At 44.1% G+C, this 21,497-nt stretch overlaps 1 protein-coding gene across 1 annotated transcript in view; it reads right to left on the reverse strand.

The window, feature by feature from the left end:
• LOC128690166 (integrin alpha-4-like) overlaps nt 1-21,497 on the reverse strand; it is a 141,948-nt gene continuing 120,451 nt past the window's right edge. Inside the window, exons 22-24 of the mRNA XM_070090420.1 lie at nt 20,373-20,460; nt 10,013-10,154; nt 1-276 (exon numbers count right to left, since the gene is read on the reverse strand). Coding sequence (XP_069946521.1) covers nt 40-276; nt 10,013-10,154; nt 20,373-20,460 — 467 coding nt within the window. The 3' untranslated portion in view covers nt 1-39. The remainder of the gene's footprint in view (nt 277-10,012; nt 10,155-20,372; nt 20,461-21,497) is intronic.

Genomic DNA, 21,497 nt, shown 5'->3' on the forward strand with positions numbered 1-21,497 from the left:
GAAATGGATAAATCCTAAAGAAACACTAGTTTTCGATCCCTACTGAGCATTATCTTGAGTAGTGACGTGTTCATCGCTAAGGCCGTTTGAACCATCTGTGTCGCTGAAAGTTCTTAAATTGATGAAGCTCTCAGAAGCATTTGTCAACGGGTGTTCCTCTTCTTCAAGAACATCGTCAGCGAGAGGAAGGTCTCCTGAATCTATGATCTCCAGGTCCTCATTTGCGAGATTGGACGTTGTCTCTTTCACCAGTTTCTTGCGACGGAAGAACCCTATCTGTGGAGGAGGAGAGGAAGTAAATGGTCAAGACTTTTAACGTAAGACCTGAGTATCGTTATATCAAGGATATTTCTAGCTCTCTTTGCGACATTACTACTGCGTTTTAGGTGATCCAGAGATAAATGATCGTCCTAGGTGTGCGAATTAAGGTTAGTGTTTCAGTGAGCACAGATAAGCACAACACTGTATCTAGTTGAATACAACATTCGTAAACTGCTTGTCCATTACAAAAATAATATATTTCACAAAAGTGAGTTTTCTAGAACAATAGTTCACTCTTTAGTAATTCAGTGGAACCAAAACTGAGCCTTGAAAATAACTTCTTTTTTCATAAAGTCTTGAACATGTACTCAGTGGAGTGGAGGAGAGATACATGTTAATATATACTTGGAAAGTACTCAAGGGCCTTATCCCAGATTGGCACACTGACATAACATACTGGAGCGAGAGATATGCAAGTGCAAAATAAACCCAGTGAAAAGCAGGGGTGCGGTGCGCACAATAAGGGAACGCTGTATCAACATTCTTGGTCCCAGACTATTCAACATCTCACCAGAAGATATCAGAAACACTGCTGGAACAAATACAGAAGTCTTCAACAGAAAACTGAACAAGTATCTTCACCAGGTGCCAGAGCAATCAGGCTGTGATGGATATGTGGGGCAGCAGGCCTCCAGCAACAACAGCCTGGTTGACCAGACTAACACCAGACAAGCCTCGTCCATGGTCAGGCTCCGAGAGCAGTAAGACTCTCGAAATTTATCAAAGGTAAGGTACCTTACGCTATCCATTTATCATTACTTTTCGTGTTCTGCGCCATATTTATCTCACTTAACAACTTTCATTTTATTACTCACAAAAAATATGAGCATTTTTATGCATTTAGGCGAAGTCACAGAGCTGCTGAGTGAGGCCAATATATCTGAAATACGAAGGGAGGCACTGATCAATGAAACTGCATTATTATTATAATCAAAAAGAAGCGCTAAGCCACAAGGGCTATACAGCACTGCAGGGCAGGAAGGAAGCGAGGGCATCAGGTGGCAAAAGGGAGATGGATGAGTAGTAGGTTACGGAGAACAGCGGGGTAGTGGATGGTGTAAGGGTAAAGGGCAGCAAGAGACTGAGCTAGAAAGGGTTGAGGGGAGTGCGAAAGGTATCATCAGAGTTTGTGGAGTAAATCAGTCGTTGTCAAGAAGTCAATGAGAGAGTCAGGATTAAAGGAGGGTCCATCAGCAAGAAGGGAAGGTAAAGAGAGAGTAGTAGAGTGGAGACGACGACGGAGGTAAATTCTGCGTGCTTGTTGATAGAGGGGGCAGTCTAACAGAATGTGGCTAATCGATACGGGAACTTGACACTGCTCACAGAGAGGAACAGGGTGCCTCTCCATGAGATACCCATGAGTAAGACGAGTGTGGCCAATGCGAAGGCGGGAGAGAGTAGTCTCCCAACCTCGGCACTGATGACAAGAAGACGGCCAGTAACCTATGCACGGTTTAATAGAATGAAGTTTTTTTTACCGAGCAAAGTTGACCAACGCTGTTGCCAACGGGTGTGAAGGTGGGTAGCTATTACAGCAAAATAGTCCAGAAACGGAACACCTCTATATGAAATTGGTAGGTCATGTACTGCTGACCGCGCAGCAGTGTCTGCCTGTTCATTGCCCTGTACGTCGACATGACCAGGGACCCAACAAAAAACAATACCTTTATGCTTGGTAGAGATACTGCGTAGCCAAAGTTGGATACGGAGAACTAGGGGATGAGATGTATCAAATTTTCGTATAGCCTGTAGAGCACTAAGGGAGTCTGAGGCTACCACAAATGATGACAGGCATAGATGCGATACGAACAAGTGCTGCAAGAATGGCATACAATTCAGCAGTAAAAATACTAGCCGAAGATAGTAAATGCCCCCGCACGATGCTGTCCGGAAACACTGCTGCGAATCCAACGCCATCTGTGTACACAGCGATGGCATGAGAATGAGAGTGGAAGTGATCAAGAAAAAGAGAGCGGGAAGCCACCGTAGGCAGTATGGCTTCCGAGAAAGGGAGTGAGAAAGAACAGACCCGAACAGCTGGAACTTCCCAGGGGGGTAGAGAAAAGTGAGATGCTACATGAACATATAGAGGTGGTAACTAAAGGGAAGACTAGAGCGAATGTAGGCGAAGAGAAAAGGGACGGAGCAAACAGGGGCGGCGAACAAATAAAGAATGCCTACTAATATCGGTGACCATTCTATAAATGGAAGGATTGCGGAGATCATGAGAGCGTACCTAGTAGCGAAGGCAATGGGCATCACGGCGATCAGACAAGGATGGTACATTCGCTTCTGCATAGAGGCTCTCAACAGGGGAAGAGCGAAAAGCACCAAGGCATAAACGTAATCCTTGGTGATGGATGGGGTTAAGGCTAGAGAGAGTAGCAGGAGAGGCCACTGAATAAATCTGGTCACCATAATCGAGTTTCGATAAAATGAGGGCTGAATGTAGGCGAAGCAAAGTTCGACGATCAGCTCCCCAGGAAAGATGAGCAAAGGTTTTAAGAAGGTTCAGCCGGCTGTGACAAGTTGCCTTCAGAGAAGTAATGTGAGGTTTCCAGGATAACCTACGGTCAAAGAGAAGGCTTAGAAACCTGATTGTATCACGTTCGGGGATACGGGAGCCATAGAGAGATGCAAAGGATGATCGGAGATGACAGAGCGTCTAGTGAAAGTAATTTGGTGAGTTTTGGTACTGGAAAATTTAAACCCATGCGTGGTGGCCCAAGTGGAAACACGGTCGACCGCATGCTGGAGAGAAACTGTAATGAGAAGACAGTCAGCGCCTGCACAAACAATAGTGAAGTCATCAACATAGAGTGATGACCAAATATTGGGTGGAAGAACAGAGGCCAAATCATTTATAGCAAGGAGAAAAAGTGTTGTGCTCAGAACACATCCCTGGGGGGCACCTTCAGCTTGGACGAAGTCCGGGGAAAGAACATTATTGACTCGACACAGAAATGTCTGTCAGTTAAAAAGTTCTTAAGGAAAGATGGTAGATTGCCTCGGAGGCCTAAGGAGTGGGCTTGGGCCAAAATATTTTACCTCCAAGTTGTGTCATATGCCTTCTCAAGGTCAAAAAATATGGCAATAACTGAGTGATTATTCGCAAAGGCATTACGAACATACGTATCCAAGCGTAGTAAGGGGTCTATGGTAGAACGGCCCTTATGAAAGCCATATTGACTAGCGGAGAGACTGTTGTGTGTCTCTAAATACCACATTAAACGTCGATTTACCAAACGTTCCATCACTTTGCAAACTGCACTAGTAAGAGCGATGGGACGATAGTGGGAGGCATCATGTCCTGTAGTACCCGGCTTACGGAAAGGGAGAACAATGGCAGATTTCCACAGCTGGGGAAGAACTCCTTGTGCCCAAATAAGGTTGAAGAGGTGTAAGAGGACTACAAGGGCTGACTGATGTAAATGTTGTAACATAGGAATATGAATGTCGTCAGGCCCAGCTGCCGATGATCGGCAAGCTGAGAACGTTGCCTACAGTTCCTGAAGTGTAAAAGGCACATTATACTGTTCTTCTCTGAGAGAAGAAAAGTCCAGACTTTGAGGAAAGAAACGAGGGGCATAGATGGAGTCCCCGGGAAATTCGGACTAGATGAGTGCCAATTTCAATGGCAACGTCAAGAGGATTTGCTACATCAACACCAGCGACCCGTAGAACAGGAGCCGGGTCAGGAGAGTATTTACCACTCAATTTCCTCACTTTTTTCCAGACTGCACTCATAGAGGAAGCAGAGGTGATGGTGGAAACATAGTCTCGCCAGCAAGTGCGTTTAGCGTCACGGATGACACGGCGAGCGATCGCACGCTTCTGCTTAAAATCAAGAAGTCTCTCATCGGTTCTACTGTACCGGTACCTGCCCCATGCAGCGCGTTTCAAACGTACTGCACGAGCACAAGCAGGAGACCACCAAGGCACGCACTTCTGAGAATGCCTGCCTGAGGTTTGGGGTACAGAATGAGAAGCTGCGGTATACACTGACGTCGAGAAGAGGTGTAGGAGCTCATCAATGGAGGACGAAGAAGGAACCTCACTAAAAGCAGTGAGTTGCGAAAAAAGGTCCCAATTTGCCCGATCAAATTGCCAGCAAGGGCTACGGAAAGGTGGTGAATAGGAAGGAGAAGTAAGAATGATTGGAAAATGATCGCTGTCATGTAAGTCCGGTAGAACAGACCAGGTGAAGTCTAGTGCAGTGGAGGAAGAGCAGACTGATAGATCGATGCGAGAGAGATTATGAGAACGAGGATCAAAATGGGTGGGAGTAACCATATTTAAAACATGGAGGGAGTGAGAGGCGAGAAAAGCCTCCAACTGGATGCCACGTGAGTCACAATGAGATCCCCCTCCCAGAGGAAATGGTGGGCGTTAAAATCACCAAGTAACAGAAGTGGTGGTGGTAAGGATGAAACTAGAAAGGCAAAATCTGGGATAGAAAATGCTCGAGAAGGAGAGAGATATAAAGAACATATTGTAAACCACTTATTCAAGTGGATACGGGCTGCAGTGTAATGCAGCGAGGTATGGACAACTAGTTGACAGTACGGAATATCGTTGCGTAGAAGAAGGGCACTTTCATTATAGGTCCCATCTGAGAAAGGATCCAAAGAATATAATAAATTATAGCCAGAGAGAGGTTGGAAAACAGCTGAGTGTAATTTTGGTTCTTGTAAGCAAGCACCAACAGGGAAAAACCTGGAAAGCAACATCTGAAGCTCATCCCGATTACCCATGAGGCCGCGGATATTCCACTGTAAATAGGCCATGATTGGCAATGAAGAAAATACCAGGAATCCGTAGGGAAGGGCACCTACGAACTAGAGGGGTTAGAAAAGTCAACGTGTGGTGGCACTGGAAGGCGTTCAAGCAGCGAAGGAATGGAGCGTTGCGAAGAATGGAGTTGTGGAGATGGAGGAGAGGGAAGAGAAGGAACAGGAGGTGGATCAGTGTCCATTGATGGTTTAGTCTCTGCAATATATTCTGAAATGGCTTCAAGTGTTTCTGAATTCAAAGATGTATGGGAGACAATATTGGAGGTAGAAGGAGGAGGGAGAGTAAAGATTGGGACAGTAATGGACTGTACCAAAGTAGAGGGGGACGAAAGAGTGCAGGGGACTGGAGAAGAAGTGTGGGAGGGGACAGAAGAGGCAGAAACCTGAGAGGTGGCAGAAGAGGGAGAAACTTGGGAGGGGACGGGGGTGGAAGGCATAGTACGAGGAGGAGGGTGAACCTCCACACTTGTAATAGAGCCAGAGAGAGGGGAAGAACTAGGCACAGAGACTGGAAAGGTAAAGTGCGGAGGTGGAAGAAGGGAAGGAAGGAGCCTCAATAAGGTTAAGGCAAGATGGAGGTTGACTGCAAGATGTATTAGAATGGTCGTCGGCACCACTGACTGGGCATTCAGCTATAGATCTGCAATATTTCACTGGGTGACCAAAACGCCAGCAATTTCTACACTGTTGCGGTGTAGGGATCACCTTTCGAACTTGTAACCGATGTCCCGCGACATAAACAGAGGACGGGAGTTCACGGCTGTCGAAAGTTAATCGAGCCACATTGCAAGGGTAATGTCTCTGCCCGCAGGCAGGAAGGACATAAGTGTCTACTTTGAGGATTGGGAGATCCTGGAGTTCCAGCTGTTCAAGAATGTTATTGCCACATGACTGGAAATTCTGTTGGACTATGGTATGGGGCAGAATGACAGTACCACTACAAGAATTGAGAGAAAGATGTTTTTCAATAGTGATAGGAGTAGTATTGATATGCGAAAGGAGAGAAAGATCATGAGCTTGGGTAGCATTCTGGACAGTGACGATGCGTGTACCGCTCTTGAGAGCATGGAATGAAATATCTCTACCAACATGGCGCAGGAGCGCTTTGCCAATACTGTGGTCAGAAAGATAGGCAGAAAAAGAAGTCGGTCTTAAAGTAAAGAATTTAGTCAATTGCGTGGTCCGAAACAGAGCGTGCAGAGGAAGTGCATGACGTGTCGGTCTTTTCCGAGTAGAATGGGAAGGTGATGAAGGAACATCACCAGTAGATTGTCGTTGGCGTTTAGGAGTAGGACCGAAGTTGGTCCATCGTGAAACGGGCTGGCGATTCGAAAATTGCTGTACCATAGAGGGAGAGGCCGGAAGCATAGTCAAAGGAGAGTGGAGGTCAGACAAATCGAAGGAGTCAGTCGAAGCCCCTGTACTTGAAGCGGGTGAGGAAACAGCACCAGCAAGAGGTACAGGGGCATCAGGAGTGTCCGAAGAGTGGTCAAAAAACAAGGCAGGGTCAGAATGGGGTGCGGTATCAAGAAGGGCCCGGGGGTAGTGGGTTCATGGATTGGGTTCTCCATGGGTTCTCTTTGCTTTTTGTTTTTAAGAAAAAAAAAGAAAGAAGAAAATAAAAATAAAAAAAAGAATAAAAAAAAAGGGGGGAGCGGGGAGGAATAGTTCCCAGGAGGAATGAAAGGGCTGGAAATCTCCCTCTGTGCCCAAGAGGACCTCAGCACCGCTAGCAGTGCAGATGCAGCATGGAACCCATGCCATACCCTACCCTTCATGCCAGTAAACCAGTAATCCGGGATAGCAACCTCACATCTGCCGAGCTACCTCGGTGGACAAAAGAGAGGGCGGCCGCATATCCGCCACAAAGCATACCTCCTTCGGCCACCACTCCCGGAATCCGAAAGGTGGCTTCCAGAGATACACCCGTCGCCCGAAAGACACCCAAAGCTACTCTCCAGGATACCGGAGAGGGATCGGGACATCGCCAGGGGATCCAGATTCCACGGCAAACTACGCCACCGCCAAGAACCTCAACGGAATGGGATGGACCCCGGTACCCTTTCCCCTACCTAGGAACTAGCGCGCCTGTGGGAAAAATCCCAAAGGCCAAAAAGAGGAAGAGCAAAAGGGAGGGGTGGGGAGGAGGGGATAGGGAAGGGGGGATTGGGGTGTAATTAGGTTCGGTCTGAGGAAGGAGACCGACAGGTCTAATTCCTCAGACCAAGAGCCTCTTCACCAAGACAAGGAGCCCCCTTGAAGAGGAATGAAACTGCAAATATCGAACTTAAGCTGAATAAATTTATAGGAAACTAGAATCATAAGAAGAACTAAAAGCCATAAAGGAAATTGAAAAAAAAAACAAATACTTCTTATCTTATGCCAAATCTAAGGGAAAATCATCATCCAGTATTGGGCCCCTGCTTAGGAGGGATGGGACATACACAGTTGATAGCCAAGAAATGAGTGAGATATTAAAGTTCCAATATGACTCAGTGTTCAGCGAGCTAGTGCCCACTCTTAGAGTCGACAACCCAAATGAATTCTTTATGAACGAAACCCAGAATTTGGTCATCCCAAAAATCTCGGATATTATTCTAGCTCCACAAGACTTTGAAGAGGCAATTAATGACATGACTATGCACTCTGCCCCAGGCCCAGACTCGTGGAACTCCGTGCTCATCAAGAATTGCAAGAAGCCCCTACCGCGTGCCTTCAGCATTTTATGCAGAGGGAGCATGGACACAGGGGGTCATCCCACACACCCTAAAAACAACAGACATAGCCCTACTCCACAAAGGTGGCAGTAAAGCAATTGCAAAGAACTACAGACCATTAGCACTAAAATCCCATATCATAAAAAACTAAGAGGGTTCTAAGAAGCAAGATAGCCAACCACCTAGATACACAACCCAGAGCAACACGGGTTTAGAGCAGGTCGCTCCTGCCTGTCCCGGCTACTGGACCACTATGACAAGGTCCTGGATGCGGTAGAGGATAAACAAAATACAGATGCAGTACACACAGACTTTGCAAAAGCTTTCGACAAGTGTGACCATGGTGTAATAGCACACAAAATTCGTTATACAGGAATAACGGGAAAAGTTCGTAGATGGATCTACAACTTCCTGACAAATAGAACACAAAGAGTAATAGTAAACAGAGTAAAGTTCCAGGCAGCCATGGTAAAAAGCTCTGTTCCACAAGGCACAGTACTCGCTCCCATTCTTTTCCTCATCCTCATTTCTGACAGACAGAGAAATAAGCCATAGCTCCGTGTTTTCCTTTGCGGATGACACCAGGATCACCATGGCAGTGACCTCCATCGAAGACACCGCGAGACTCCAAGCGGACATCAACCAAATCGTCGAATGAGCCACTCAAAACAATATGGAGTTCAACGAAGAGAAATTTCTACTCAGATAGGGAAACTTTAAGAAATTAAAAATGTGTCAGGGTATACCACAAATTCTAACCATACATTAGAGCGGAAAAGTAATGTGAAGGACCTAGGAGTGATAATGTCAGAGGATCTCGCCTTCAAAGATAACAACAATGTATGTACCTCATCCGCTAGGAAAATGATAGGATGGATAATGAGAACCTTCATAACTAGGGACGCCAAGCCCATGATGATTCTCTTCAAATCGCTTGTGCTCTCTAGGCTGGAATACTGCTGAACACTAACGGCCCCCTTCAAGGCTGGCGACATTGCAGACCTGGAGAGTGTACAAAGAACTTTTACGGCATACGAAAAGGCACTTAAACTACTGGGAACGGTTGAAGGTCCTTGATCTGTATTCCCTCGAACGCAGGCGAGAGATACATGATAATATACACTTGGAAGGTCCTGGAGGGATTGGTACCAAACCTGCACACGAAAATCACTCCCTTTGAAAGCAAAAGACTCGGCAGGAGATGCAACATTCCCCCGATGAAAAGCAAGGTCGCCACGAGTACACAGAGACATAACATAAGTGTCTGGGCCCATACATAAGGGGGATTACCAATAGACCCCTGGTTCTCTTCAAGAAGGCACTGGACAGGCACCTAAAGTCAGTACCTGACCAACCGTGCTGCGGTTCGTACATCAGCTTGCGTGCGGCCAGCAGTAAAAGCCTGGTTGATCAGACCCTGATCCACCATGAGGCCTGGTCTCAGACCGGGTCGCGGGGGCGTTGACTCTCGAAACCCTCTCCAGGTAAACTCCAGGTGTTTTGGCATTCTCATTGTAAATATTTTTTCATGTTAATCAGTCATTTTAAGTTAATTTTTATTCTTCACTTTCACTGCGTATTTCTTCCCTTTTCAGCCTCACTATTAAATTTACTTCTTTATTTATCTGCTTCAACAAATAAACATTCACTTTTGTCCTAATCAGTTTTACATTTCCTGATTTTAATATAATTTAACTTTCTTTCACTTTTTGTAGAACCTACGTATAACCTAGCATGTATTTTGTAGAACCTACGTATAACCTAGCATGTATTTTGTAGAACCTACGTATAACCCAGCATGTATTTTGTAGAACCTACGTATAACCTAGCATGTATTTTGTAGAACCTACGTATAACCTAGCATGTATTTTGTAGAACCTACGTATAACCTAGCATGTATTTTGTAGAACCTACGTATAACCTAGCATGTATTTTGTAGAACCTACGTATAACCTAGCATGTATTTTGTAGAACCTACGTATAACCTAGCGTGTGTTTTGCATCAACACTTTCTTCCGCAGCACTTTCAGCCTTCATGCTCACATTATCAGCCTTCATGCTCACATTATCAGCCTTCATGCTCACACTGTCAGCCTTCGTGCTCACACTTTCACCAATAGTTATGACAGTAGCCTCTCAATTTAACCATCATTATCAGGTTGCACTTGGCCAGTGACTTACCTTTATAAGAACGAGGATGATGATGACCATGACTGCCACACCTACAACCACCCCAACAGTATAAACCCAAAAAGGTGCTTCTTTGGGTGGGGGAGATGGAGCAACCCATCCCCTGGGTACCAGACTCACCCATGTATCAGTGCTGAAAGTGAAGTACAGCTACATGAAACATATACATAGATAGATAGATAAATAGATAAAGATAGAAATCTGCATCCTAGCAATCCCTTTTTACTTGTGAGGGAAAAGTAGGTGTAAGTGGGGTTAAGGTTGTTCGGGCAACCAGGAACCATTAGCGAGTTACGTTGCGCGCGCACACACCCCCCCCCCTCTCTGGCGGGCTGGGGCAAAACTAGTTCCTGGTGTCCGATTTGTTAAAGTTTCTGCTCCTGGTAATATTGACCTTACCTGGTGTGGATTGAAGTTTGGAGAGTCACTTCGCCTCCACTCTTCTCCTAATCAGGTAGGGTGATCTACCAGGAGTATTACTGTTTGTTCTTTTCTAGTGTTTGCTGGTTACCAGTAATGATTTTGGCATTTATTCTTTTTCTTTCTTAAATGTTATATTATCATGACTATGGGTAACCAGTTTTTTCTCTTATTTGTCAGCTCTGTTCCTGGCGTGGTCTTCCAGGATAGACGCCAGATAAAGGGGCAAGACGTGTGTTAATAATACTTATTAACATTATTCTACAACTACCGACCCTTACCTATACTACTTGTGCTCCATCCAAGTGGTAGGAGATTCCAGAATATCGGATTACCATCTGCCCAGGATAACCAACATAAATAACATCAGAGGAACTATCTAGGGCCATACCTACTCCTACCCAACTACAAGAACTGAAGGCAATTTTTTTTTATTATATTTAAATTTTAAGTAAAATTCTCAATCATTTTTCTTGTTTTTCCTAAATCATTATTTATTTATTTTTCCATTAGTTTCTTTTGTTCAGTTGGAAGGCGTTCCACTGACAATGGCGACCTTGCCAGGATCCGACTCTTGAAGCAACATCGTCCTGATGGTTCAACTGGTTGTGAGTATAACATTTAAGGTAGAAAAGGGTGAGTTAGTTGAGGTGTCAAGTCATTACTGGTAGTCTGGTTGACTTACCGTTGTTTGGTTCTAAGGTTCGGTTTAGAAGTTTACCTATTTGTTGGACCTGGGGAACTTTGATAATAACCCCTCCTGTGTGAACCGTGTGTATTTTGCTTAGTGAAGGCTATTGAGCCCACAAGTGTATTCTTCCAGGGAGAAATATTTATTTCATTTTCTACTTTGGGAAGTTTAAAGTGTGCGGACTGTGTCCCTCTTTTGTAACAGACGTTACTGTTAATTTTAATTGTCAGTTGAAGTTGGGTGCTTAATATTTCTTTTTACAAGATGGATTCTTTAGATTCCTGGTTGAAAGCTGGAAAGGAAATGGGATTTACTGGACAAAGCCTTGATAGTTACATTACTGCTAAAATGACTATTGAAGAGAAAAAGGAACAGGAAAGACTAGCTCGAGAGGAGAAAAGACTAGCTCGTGAAGAGAAAAAGGAACAGGAAAGACTAGCTCGAGAAGAGAAAAAGGAACAGGAAAGACTAGCTCGGGAGGATAAAATCGAATAGGAAAGGATAGCTAGAGAAGATAGAGTTCAGGCAAGAGAGGTAGCCTTCAAAATGAAGGAAATTGAGTTAGAACAATCAAGATTGGAATTAGAAGCCAAGAAGGTAGAACTATCTAAGCAGAAAATAGATGAAGGGGTACTGGAATACCCTTCTCAAGAACCTAATATTAGGATGCCTCAAATACCACCTTTCTCAGAACAAGATGACATAGCGGCATATATTACGAGATTCGAGAGTACTGCTACTCTGTGACTGGCCAGTAGATTCTTGGGCTACTAGGCTTGGCTTACTACTGTCAGGTTCAGCACTAAACGTCTATTCCACTCTACCCTCTGATGTTATTTCTAGTTATAGCCTGCTGAAGAAAGCTATACTCCAGGCTTTCAAAAAAACTACTCATCATTACAGGTCGGAGTTTAGACACATTAAAATAACTCCTCATCAAAATTACATGCAATTCTTAACAACACTTTTCAGATTATTTGATTCGTGGATTGATAGTGCTGAGGTTGACCACGATTTCGAATCTTTACGAGACCTGATGGTAAGAGATCAATTCCTTTCTTCTGTAAACTCTGACTTACGAATATTCATTAAAGAACGAAACGTTCATACGGCTGCAGAAATGGCACAAGCTGCTGATATATATGCGTGCGCTCATAATAACTACCCTAAAGAGCGTAGCAGATATAAGCCTGTTGTGCCTAAGCAATCTGAGGGATCCAAACCCTCCGTACCTAAGAATTCCACGGCCTTCACAGTAAAGTGTTTCAACTGTAATGAGTGGGGTCATAGACGTCCCGACTGTCCTAGAAAAAAAGGTGAAAATGTCGGTATATGTTTCACTGAATCAAACATAAACGCACCTTTTAGTGAAGGTACAGTCAATGGCATGAATGTGTCAACCATTCTTAGAGACACTGGATGTTCCTGTATTGTTATCTCGAGTAAGCTTTTCCCTAACCTAGATTCTTCACGTTATAAGTCCACTAAATTAACTGACTATTTAGGAAGAAGCGATTCTTTTCCAACAGTCAGATGTTTTGTTAGGTGCAAATGGTTCTCAGGATGGGTAGATGCTGTAGTTGCCCCGATAACCTCATGTTCTGTTTTGGTTGGGAACATACAAGGGGCTACTTTCCCATCTGAGAAGGACTGTTTGGAATTTGGAGTTTCCAAGGAAGGGTTGGAACCTAATATCTCTGTTTCTTCACAGATAGTTCCAGATGAGATTCAGTTGGGTAACCTAAATCAGAGAGCTGATGGTTACAAAACTCCGGTAACACCTTTAGTAAGTCAGTCACTTGAACTGGACAACGCAGACGCCAGTGGAAAACTACGTGTGGCACAATCTATACAACAACTAGACTCGATTAACGTCGTTACCAGAGCTCAGTCTAAAGTAAAACCTATCCACCCATTAGTTCTTTCCAAAGGAAAGCCAATCGAGCTGTCTCATATAGATTTGGAGGGTCTTCAAAAGACTTGTCCTTCCTTAGAGGAATCTCGGAAGTTAGCTTTAAATGGCAAGGTGACCCAGAGAAAGAAATTTTCTTACAAGTTTGAGTTCAAACAAAATCTTTTGTACAAGACTGTAGTGTCTGGGGACAAGCCCAATGACGTTGGTCGAAGCCTGTTAGTCATTCCGCAGGATTGCCGTGAAACTATTTTAAAGATTTCTCATGACTTGCCAGTCTCTGGCCATTTTTCACATAGGAAGACCTATAATAAAATCAAGGACTTATATTTCTGGCCTAGCATGTCCTCTGACATCTATAAGTACTGCAGATCATGTCACGTATGTCAACTTTCCACGCAGAAGGGTAGAACTAGGAGAGTTCCTATGGTAAAGATGCCAATTTTCTCAGTCCCTTTTGCAAGGGTTGCAGTAGATATAGTTGGTCCTATCACACCTCGCTCATCAGGAGGTCATAAATATATTTTAACTATGATTGACTACGCGTCCAGCTTCCCAGAGGCGGTACCCTTAAAATCCATTACGTCCATAGAAGTCGCAGAAGCCTTATTTTCTATTTTTTCACGTGTAGGTATACCTCGTGAAATTCTGTCGGATAAAGGGGCTCAATTCACTTCAGAATTAATGGAACACGTTTATCAACTTGTGGGTGTTAAACCTCTTTTCACTACACCTTACCATCCGATGTGTAACGGAAGAGTGGAACGACAACATGCCATCCTAAAGTCAATACTAAAAAAACTATGTATTCTTAAACCAACGGACTGGCATAGATTTTTACCATGTGCTCTTTTCGCAATGCGCGAGATTCCAAGTGATTCCCTTGGTTATTCCCCTTTTGAATTGCTTTATGGGAGACAAGCTCGTGGTCCACTATCTATTTTGAATGAACTTTGGTCCAAAGATATCAAACCTGAGGTTCAAAACAGCTATCAGTTTCTTTTAGATCTAAGGGAAAGGTTGGAAGAAACCGCCGATTTGGTCAGTAAAAACCTAGAGATGTCTATGGAAACGTACAAGACCTATTTTGACCATAAAAGCTCCAAGCGTACGTTTAATGTTGGTGATGAAGTTTTAGTTCTCCTACCTGACAAATCCAACAAATTGCTAATTACCTGGCGCGGACCGTATAAAGTAGTGAAGGTCTGCAATAAGGTAGATTATATCTTGGATGTCAAGGGTAGAGAAAGAATGTATCACGTCAATATTTTGAAACGGTACCATCGAAGAGAAGTTAATCTTTGCGTAAATTCCTTTGACGAAGATACTTCTTCTTTCGGCTTGGATACAAGTGGTGATTCGTACGAATGTAGAGTTTGTATTATAGATGACGAGTCTTTTACAGAATCGAAGGAGCTACTGGATATCTTAACGCATGATCCCTCACCAAAGAAGTCAAATGTCAACATTAACAACGACTTGTCAAATAAACAAGTCTCAAGTAAGTGCCTTAGTAAATTCATTTTCTGACGTATTCACAGAGGTACCAGGACTTACCACCACTATTGTACACAAGATTGAATTGTTGGATCATGAACCAGTAAGGCGGAAAATCTACCCTGTTCCCGTTCACTTACGGAAAACTTTTGATAATGAGGTTGACAAACTATTTAACTTAAATATCATAGAACCTTCGAAATCAGCTTTCTGTTCACCAGTTGTTATGGTTAAGAAACCCGATAATTCTTACCGACTTGCCCAAGATTTTCGTTATTTAAATACTATAACTAAATGGGATGCAGAACCCATGCCAGTAATTGATCATGACTTGTATAAATTCCATGACTGCAAATTCTTCTCGGAATTAGACATCTCACAAGCATACCATCAAGTGCCATTACACCCAGACTCTAAACAATACACTGCTTTCCCTACTCATAGAGGTCTAATGCAATATCGCACAATGCCTTTCGGCTTGGTTACCGCGTGTGCCACGTATATTAGGCTTATGAGAATAGTTCTTTCTGATCTAAAGAATGTATCAGTGTATTTTGATAATATTTATATCATGACAAATGTCTGGGAAGACCATCTAAATACACTATCGCTTGTTTTGAAAAGACTAAGAACTCATGGACTTACAGTTAAACCACAAAAGTGCTTTCTTGGCTATCATAAGGTACAATACCTTGGGTTCATTATCTCTGATAACAACTTTTCACCACTTCCTAATAAGACCAAAGCTGTTTTAGAAAGTACGTTCCCTGCTACCAAAAAGTTATTAAGAAGTTTCCTTGGATCTGTAAACTTCTATAGAAATTTCGTACCAAATCTAAGTAGCTTAACTTCAGTTCTTACAGACTATTTGAAAAAGGGTGTCAAGGAACCTCTTAGTTGTTCTGAGGAAGCCAACCAAAGCTTCGAAGAGATTAAGAGTATATTTTCAAACCCCCCTGTCCTAAAATTACCAGATATTAGTAAAATATTTTGTCTCCGAACAGATGCCTCCCATTCTGGACTCGGGGCTGTACTACTTCAATATTATGAGGAGACACCTTTCCCAGTATCTTTCGCCAGTAAGAAGCTTCTGCCCAGAGAAGAAAGATATTCCACTGTGGAGAAAGAATGTTATGCTTTAGTATGGGGTATAAGTAGATTTAAATACTACCTATACGGTAAACCCTTTGTGCTTGAAACAGATCACAAGCCACTGATGTACTTGGAAAACTTTAAAGGGTCAAATAGCAGACTCTTGAGATGGGCTCTGGCTATTCAGCCCTATAAGTTTAAAGTCGTTTATATTTCTGGCTCTGAAAACCACTTTTCAGATTGGCTGAGCCGAGGTTGTATTTAGTTCTTTTCCCTCTGTTCGTTGACTTATTGACTCCGTCCATAAGTTTTGGAAGGGGGTATTGTGAGGGAAAAGTAGGTGTAAGTGGGGTTAAGGTTGTTCGGGCAACCAGGAACCATTAGCGAGTTACGTTGCGCGCGCACACACCCCCCCCCCCTCTCTGGCGGGCTGGGGCAAAACTAGTTCCTGGTGTCCGATTTGTTAAAGTTTCTGCTCCTGGTAATATTGACCTTACCTGGTGTGGATTGAAGTTTGGAGAGTCACTTCGCCTCCACTCTTCTCCTAATCAGGTAGGGTGATCTACCAGGAGTATTACTGTTTGTTCTTTTCTAGTGTTTGCTGGTTACCAGTAATGATTTTGGCATTTATTCTTTTTCTTTCTTAAATGTTATATTATCATGACTATGGGTAACCAGTTTTTTCTTATTTGTCAGCTCTGTTCCTGGCGTGGTCTTCCAGGATAGACGCCAGATAAAGGGGCAAGACGTGTGTTAATAATACTTATTAACATTATTCTACAACTACCGACCCTTACCTATACTACTTGTGCTCCATCCAAGTGGTAGGAGATTCCAGAACATCGGATTACCATCTGCCCAGGATAACCAACATAAATAACATCAGAGGAACTATCTAGGGCCATACCTACTCCTACCCAACTACAAGAACTGAAGGCAATTTTTTTTTATTATATTTAAATTTTAAGTAAAATTCTCAAAAATCATTTTTCTTGTTTTTCCTAAATCATTTCTTTATTTATTTATTTTTCCATTAGTTTCTTTTGTTCAGTTGGAAGGCGTTCCACTGACATTACTGTATTTCAGAAATTAAATGTAGAGAGGTACATGTAGTGCTGAAAAATTTAAGAAATAGTCTTAGTCTGAATACTGAATCAGTCCGGTCATCGTCTGGTAACTGACATGTTTCGTCCGGTCATCGTCTGGTAATTGACATGTTTCGTCCGGTCATCGTCTGGTAACTGACATGTTTCGTCCGGTCATCGTCTGGTAACTGACATGTTTCGTCCGGTCATCGTCTGGTAACTGACATGTTTCGTCCGGTCATCGTCTGGTGACTGACATGATTCGTCCGGTCATCGTCTGGTAACTGGCATGTTCCGTCCGGTCATCGTCTGGTAACTGACATGTTCCGTCCGGTCATCGTCTGGTAACTGACATGTTCCGTCCGGTCATCGTCTGGTAACTGACATGTTCCGTCCGGTCATCATCTGGTAACTGGCATGTTTCGTCCGGTCATCGTCTGGTAACTGACATGTTCCGTCCGGTCATCATCTGGTAACTGGCATGTTCCGTCCGGTCATCGTCTGGTAACTGGCATGTTCCGTCCGGTCATCGTCTGGTAACTGACATGTTCCGTCCGGTCATCGTCTGGTAACTGACATGTTTCGTCCGGTCATCGTCTGGTAACTGACATGTTTCGTCCGGTCATCGTCTGGTAACTGACATGTTTCGTCCGGTCATCATCTGGTAACTGACATGTTTCGTCCGGTCATCATCTGGTAACCGACATGTTTCGTCCGGTCATCGCCTGGTAACTGACATGTTTCGTCCGGTCATCGTCTGGTAACTGACATGTTTCGTCCGGTCATCGTCTGGTAACTGACATGTTTCGTCCGGTCATCGTCTGGTAACTGACATGTTTCGTCCGGTCATCGTCTGGTAACTGACATGTTTCGTCCGGTCATCGTCTGGTAACTGACATGTTTCGTCCGGTCATCGTCTGGTAACCGACATGTTTCGTTCGGTCATCGTCTGGTAACCGACATGTTCCGTCCGGTCATCGTCTGGTAACTGATATGTTCCGTCCGGTCATCGTCTGGTAACTGATATGTTTCGTCCGGTCATCGTCTGGTAACTGACATGTAATCCGGCCATCGTCTGGTAACTGACATGTTCCGTCCGGTCATCGTCTGGTAACTGACATGTTCCGTCCGGTCATCGTCTGGTAACTGACATGTTCCGTCCGGTCATCATCTGGTAACTGGCATGTTCCGTCCGGTCATCGTCTGGTAACTGACATGTTCCGTCCGGTCATCGCCTGGTAACTGACATGTAATCCGGTCATCGTCTGGTAATTGACATGTTTCGTCCGGTCATCGTCTGGTAATTGACATGTTTCGTCCGGTCATCGTCTGGTAACTGACATGTTCCGTACGGTCATCGCCTGGTAACTGACATGTTTCGTCCGGTCATCGTCTGGTAACTGACATGTTTCGTCCGGTCATCGTCTGGTAACTGACATGTTCCGTCCGGTCATCGTCTGGTAACTGACATGTTCCGTCCGGTCATCGTCTGGTAACTGACATGTTCCGTCCGGTCATCGTCTGGTAACTGACATGTTCCGTCCGGTCATCGTCTGGTAACTGACATGTTTCGTCCGGTCATCGTCTGGTAACTGACATGTTTCGTCCGGTCATCGTCTGGTAACTGACATGTTTCGTCCGGTCATCGTCTGGTAACTGACATGTTCCGTCCGGTCATCGTCTGGTAACTGACATGTTCCGTCCGGTCATCGTCTGGTAACTGACATGTTTCGTCCGGTCATCGTCTGGTAACTGACATGTTTCGTCCGGTCATCGTCTGGTAACTGACATGTTTCGTCCGGTCATCGTCTGGTAACTGACATGTTTCGTCCGGTCATCGTCTGGTAACCGACATGTTTCGTCCGGTCATCGTCTGGTAACCGACATGTTTCGTCCGGTCATCGTCTGGTAACTGACATGTTTCGTCCGGTCATCGCCTGGTAACTGACATGTCTGGTAACTGGATGTTCCGTCCGTCATCGCCTGGTAACTGACATGTTCCGTCCGGTCATCGTCTGGTAACTGACATGTAATCCGTCCGGTCATCGTCTGGTAACTGACATGTTCCGTCCGGTCATCGTCTGGTAACTGATGTTCATGTCTGGTAACTGGATGTTCCGTCCGGTCATCGTCTGGTAACTGACATGTTCCGTCCGGTCATCGTCTGGTAACTGACATGTTCCGTCCGGTCATCATCTGGTAACTGGCATGTTCCGTCCGGTCATCGTCTGGTAACTGGCATGTTCCGTCCGGTCATCGTCTGGTAACTGGCATGTTCCGTCCGGTCATCGTCTGGTAACTGACATGTTCCGTCCGGTCATCGCCTGGTAACTGACATGTAATCCGGTCATCGTCTGGTAACTGACATGTTCCGTACGGTCATCGCCTGGTAACTGACATGTAATCCGGTCATCGCCTGGTAACTGACATGTTCCGTCCGGTCATCGTCTGGTAACTGACATGTAATCCGGTCATCGCCTGGTAACTGACATGTAATCCGGTCATCGTCTGGTAACTGACATGTTCCGTCCGGTCATCGTCTGGTAACTGACATGTTCCGTCCGGTCATCGTCTGGTAACTGACATGTTCCGTCATGGGACAATGGCTACTACACCGCCACATGTGTTATTTCATGAAGGTTTGTTTCAGATAATATTTAACAAACAAATAAAATTACATACCGACACGTTGATAAATTAGACACATGTGCAACTCTTGGGTATATTTATTAAGGAAACGTTTCGCCACTTTTATAAATATATTAAACAACCATGTTGATATCATGCATCCCTGAGTCTTACTTTTACTGGGAAATAATCTCTCTCTTCTACATACCCTAACCTGAGCCTCACTATCCTTGTAAAACTCCTAACTGCTTTCAGTAACCTACCACCTATTTCGTAATATCTGCCACATTGCTCATTTAGCCACTCTATCATGTGCCTTTTCTAAATCCATAAATGCAGCGAAAAGTTTTCACCCATATCTAAATACTGTTGGCTTATATATTCACTGTAAACACCTGGTCTACACACCCCCTACCCTTTCTACAACCCGCTCGTTTATCTGCAGTCCTGATCTTTATTATACTCTTAATTATTTCAATAATGACTACCATACAACTTATCAGGTATAATTAACAGGCGTATTTCTCTATAAATTTTTACACTCTCTTTTGCCTTTATACAAAGGAAGTATGCATGCTCTCTTTGAATCCCTTAGTACCTGCCACTCTTTCATTTATTTTATTAACACATCAGCCGCTTCTCACCAAGGCAGGGTGACCCGAAAAAGAAGAAACACTTTCATCATCATTCTCTCCATCAGTGTCTTGCCAGAGGCGTGCCAACACTAAAATTAAAAAATGCAATATATCAACATCCCTCCTTCAAGCACTGTACTTCCCACCTCAAGGACTGAAGTCCGGCAAACCAGTTTCCCTGAATCCCTTCATAAGTGTTAATTCGCTAACACTCCAACAGCACGTCTGGTCATAAAAACCATTTGTCTCCATTCGTTCCTATTTAACATAGTCACGCACACATGCTGGAAGTTAAAGCCCCTCACACGCAAGATACTGCTATATTTCTAGTTAATTTTTTTTCTGGTATTGGTGGTGTTGGTGGACACTGTGTGGTTAATTAGCAACGTACCTCAAGGTGGTGGAGAGATCACTGTTGAAACTGTTCCTGAGGGTAGCCCAGGTATTTATAGCGACAGTGGTGTTGGGACCATATCGTGCTGTTGAACAGTGATGGAGGAAGAAATGAAGATTAGTGATGGAGATCGATATTTTGAATATTTGAATAAGTAGTTTTTATTTGTAATTTGGACGAGTTCAATAGTAACCTTTTATGCACATTGCACAAATAAATGCATTCACAGTAAAGCAGTCTTCTCACACACACACTATATATGTAACATCAACTATGAAAGAGAAACAATAAAAGTCACTGGAAAATTTTACGATGGAAATAAATGGTATAAAATACCGACACAATGGAAATATAAACACACATGCAGTATAATGTGATCCTTTATTCACTGATAAGTCACAACAAGAGGAGGCCACAAATGGCGTTTTGTCTCTTCATGAGTTATTGTCATGTAACATTTGAGCAAGACCAGAAGTCAGGGAACGAGAACAAGGAAGTGGTGGTAGTGGTGGTGGTGGTGGTGTAGACAGCCTGTACTGTCTGCACAGACAGTACAGGCTGTCTGCCAGCTTAGTTCATATTTCGCGCCACTAAAGTGCTGCCCTCTGGGCCTGTCCAAGTCTGTGGGAAGCTGGTCCCACACTCACTCACAGAGCGGCCTAGCAGGAAGACACAAGGCCTACTAGCTCTCTCCTCTCGTGGGATGGCCCTGCCCGGGCCATGGGCATAACACACAAGCCTGTGTACCCAACATGGCTTTACAAATAAAGTTAAGAATCCTCCGAAGACTACCAGTTCACCAAATAATCTCGTCGTGGTGGTGGTGGTGCATGCCCTTTATCTCCGGGACTAGTTTTGTTGCAAACCTTTGCAACAAGACTAGACATACTTGACCTGGGGTGAGTTTCAAATTGGTGTTGCATACTCCAGTATGGGCCTGACTTACACGGTGTACGGGGGTCTTGAACGATTCCTTACTGAGGTGTCAGAATGCTTTTCTTAAGTTGCTAAGCGCCCATATGGTGCACCAGTTATTTGGATAATGTGCGTCCAGCAGTAACAGCCTGGTTGATCAGGCCCTGATCCACCATGAAGCCTGGTCACAGACCGGGTCGCGGGGGC

Source organism: Cherax quadricarinatus, chromosome 32, assembly GCF_038502225.1.
Source record: "Cherax quadricarinatus isolate ZL_2023a chromosome 32, ASM3850222v1, whole genome shotgun sequence".
NCBI classification, from domain to species: domain Eukaryota; kingdom Metazoa; phylum Arthropoda; class Malacostraca; order Decapoda; family Parastacidae; genus Cherax; species Cherax quadricarinatus.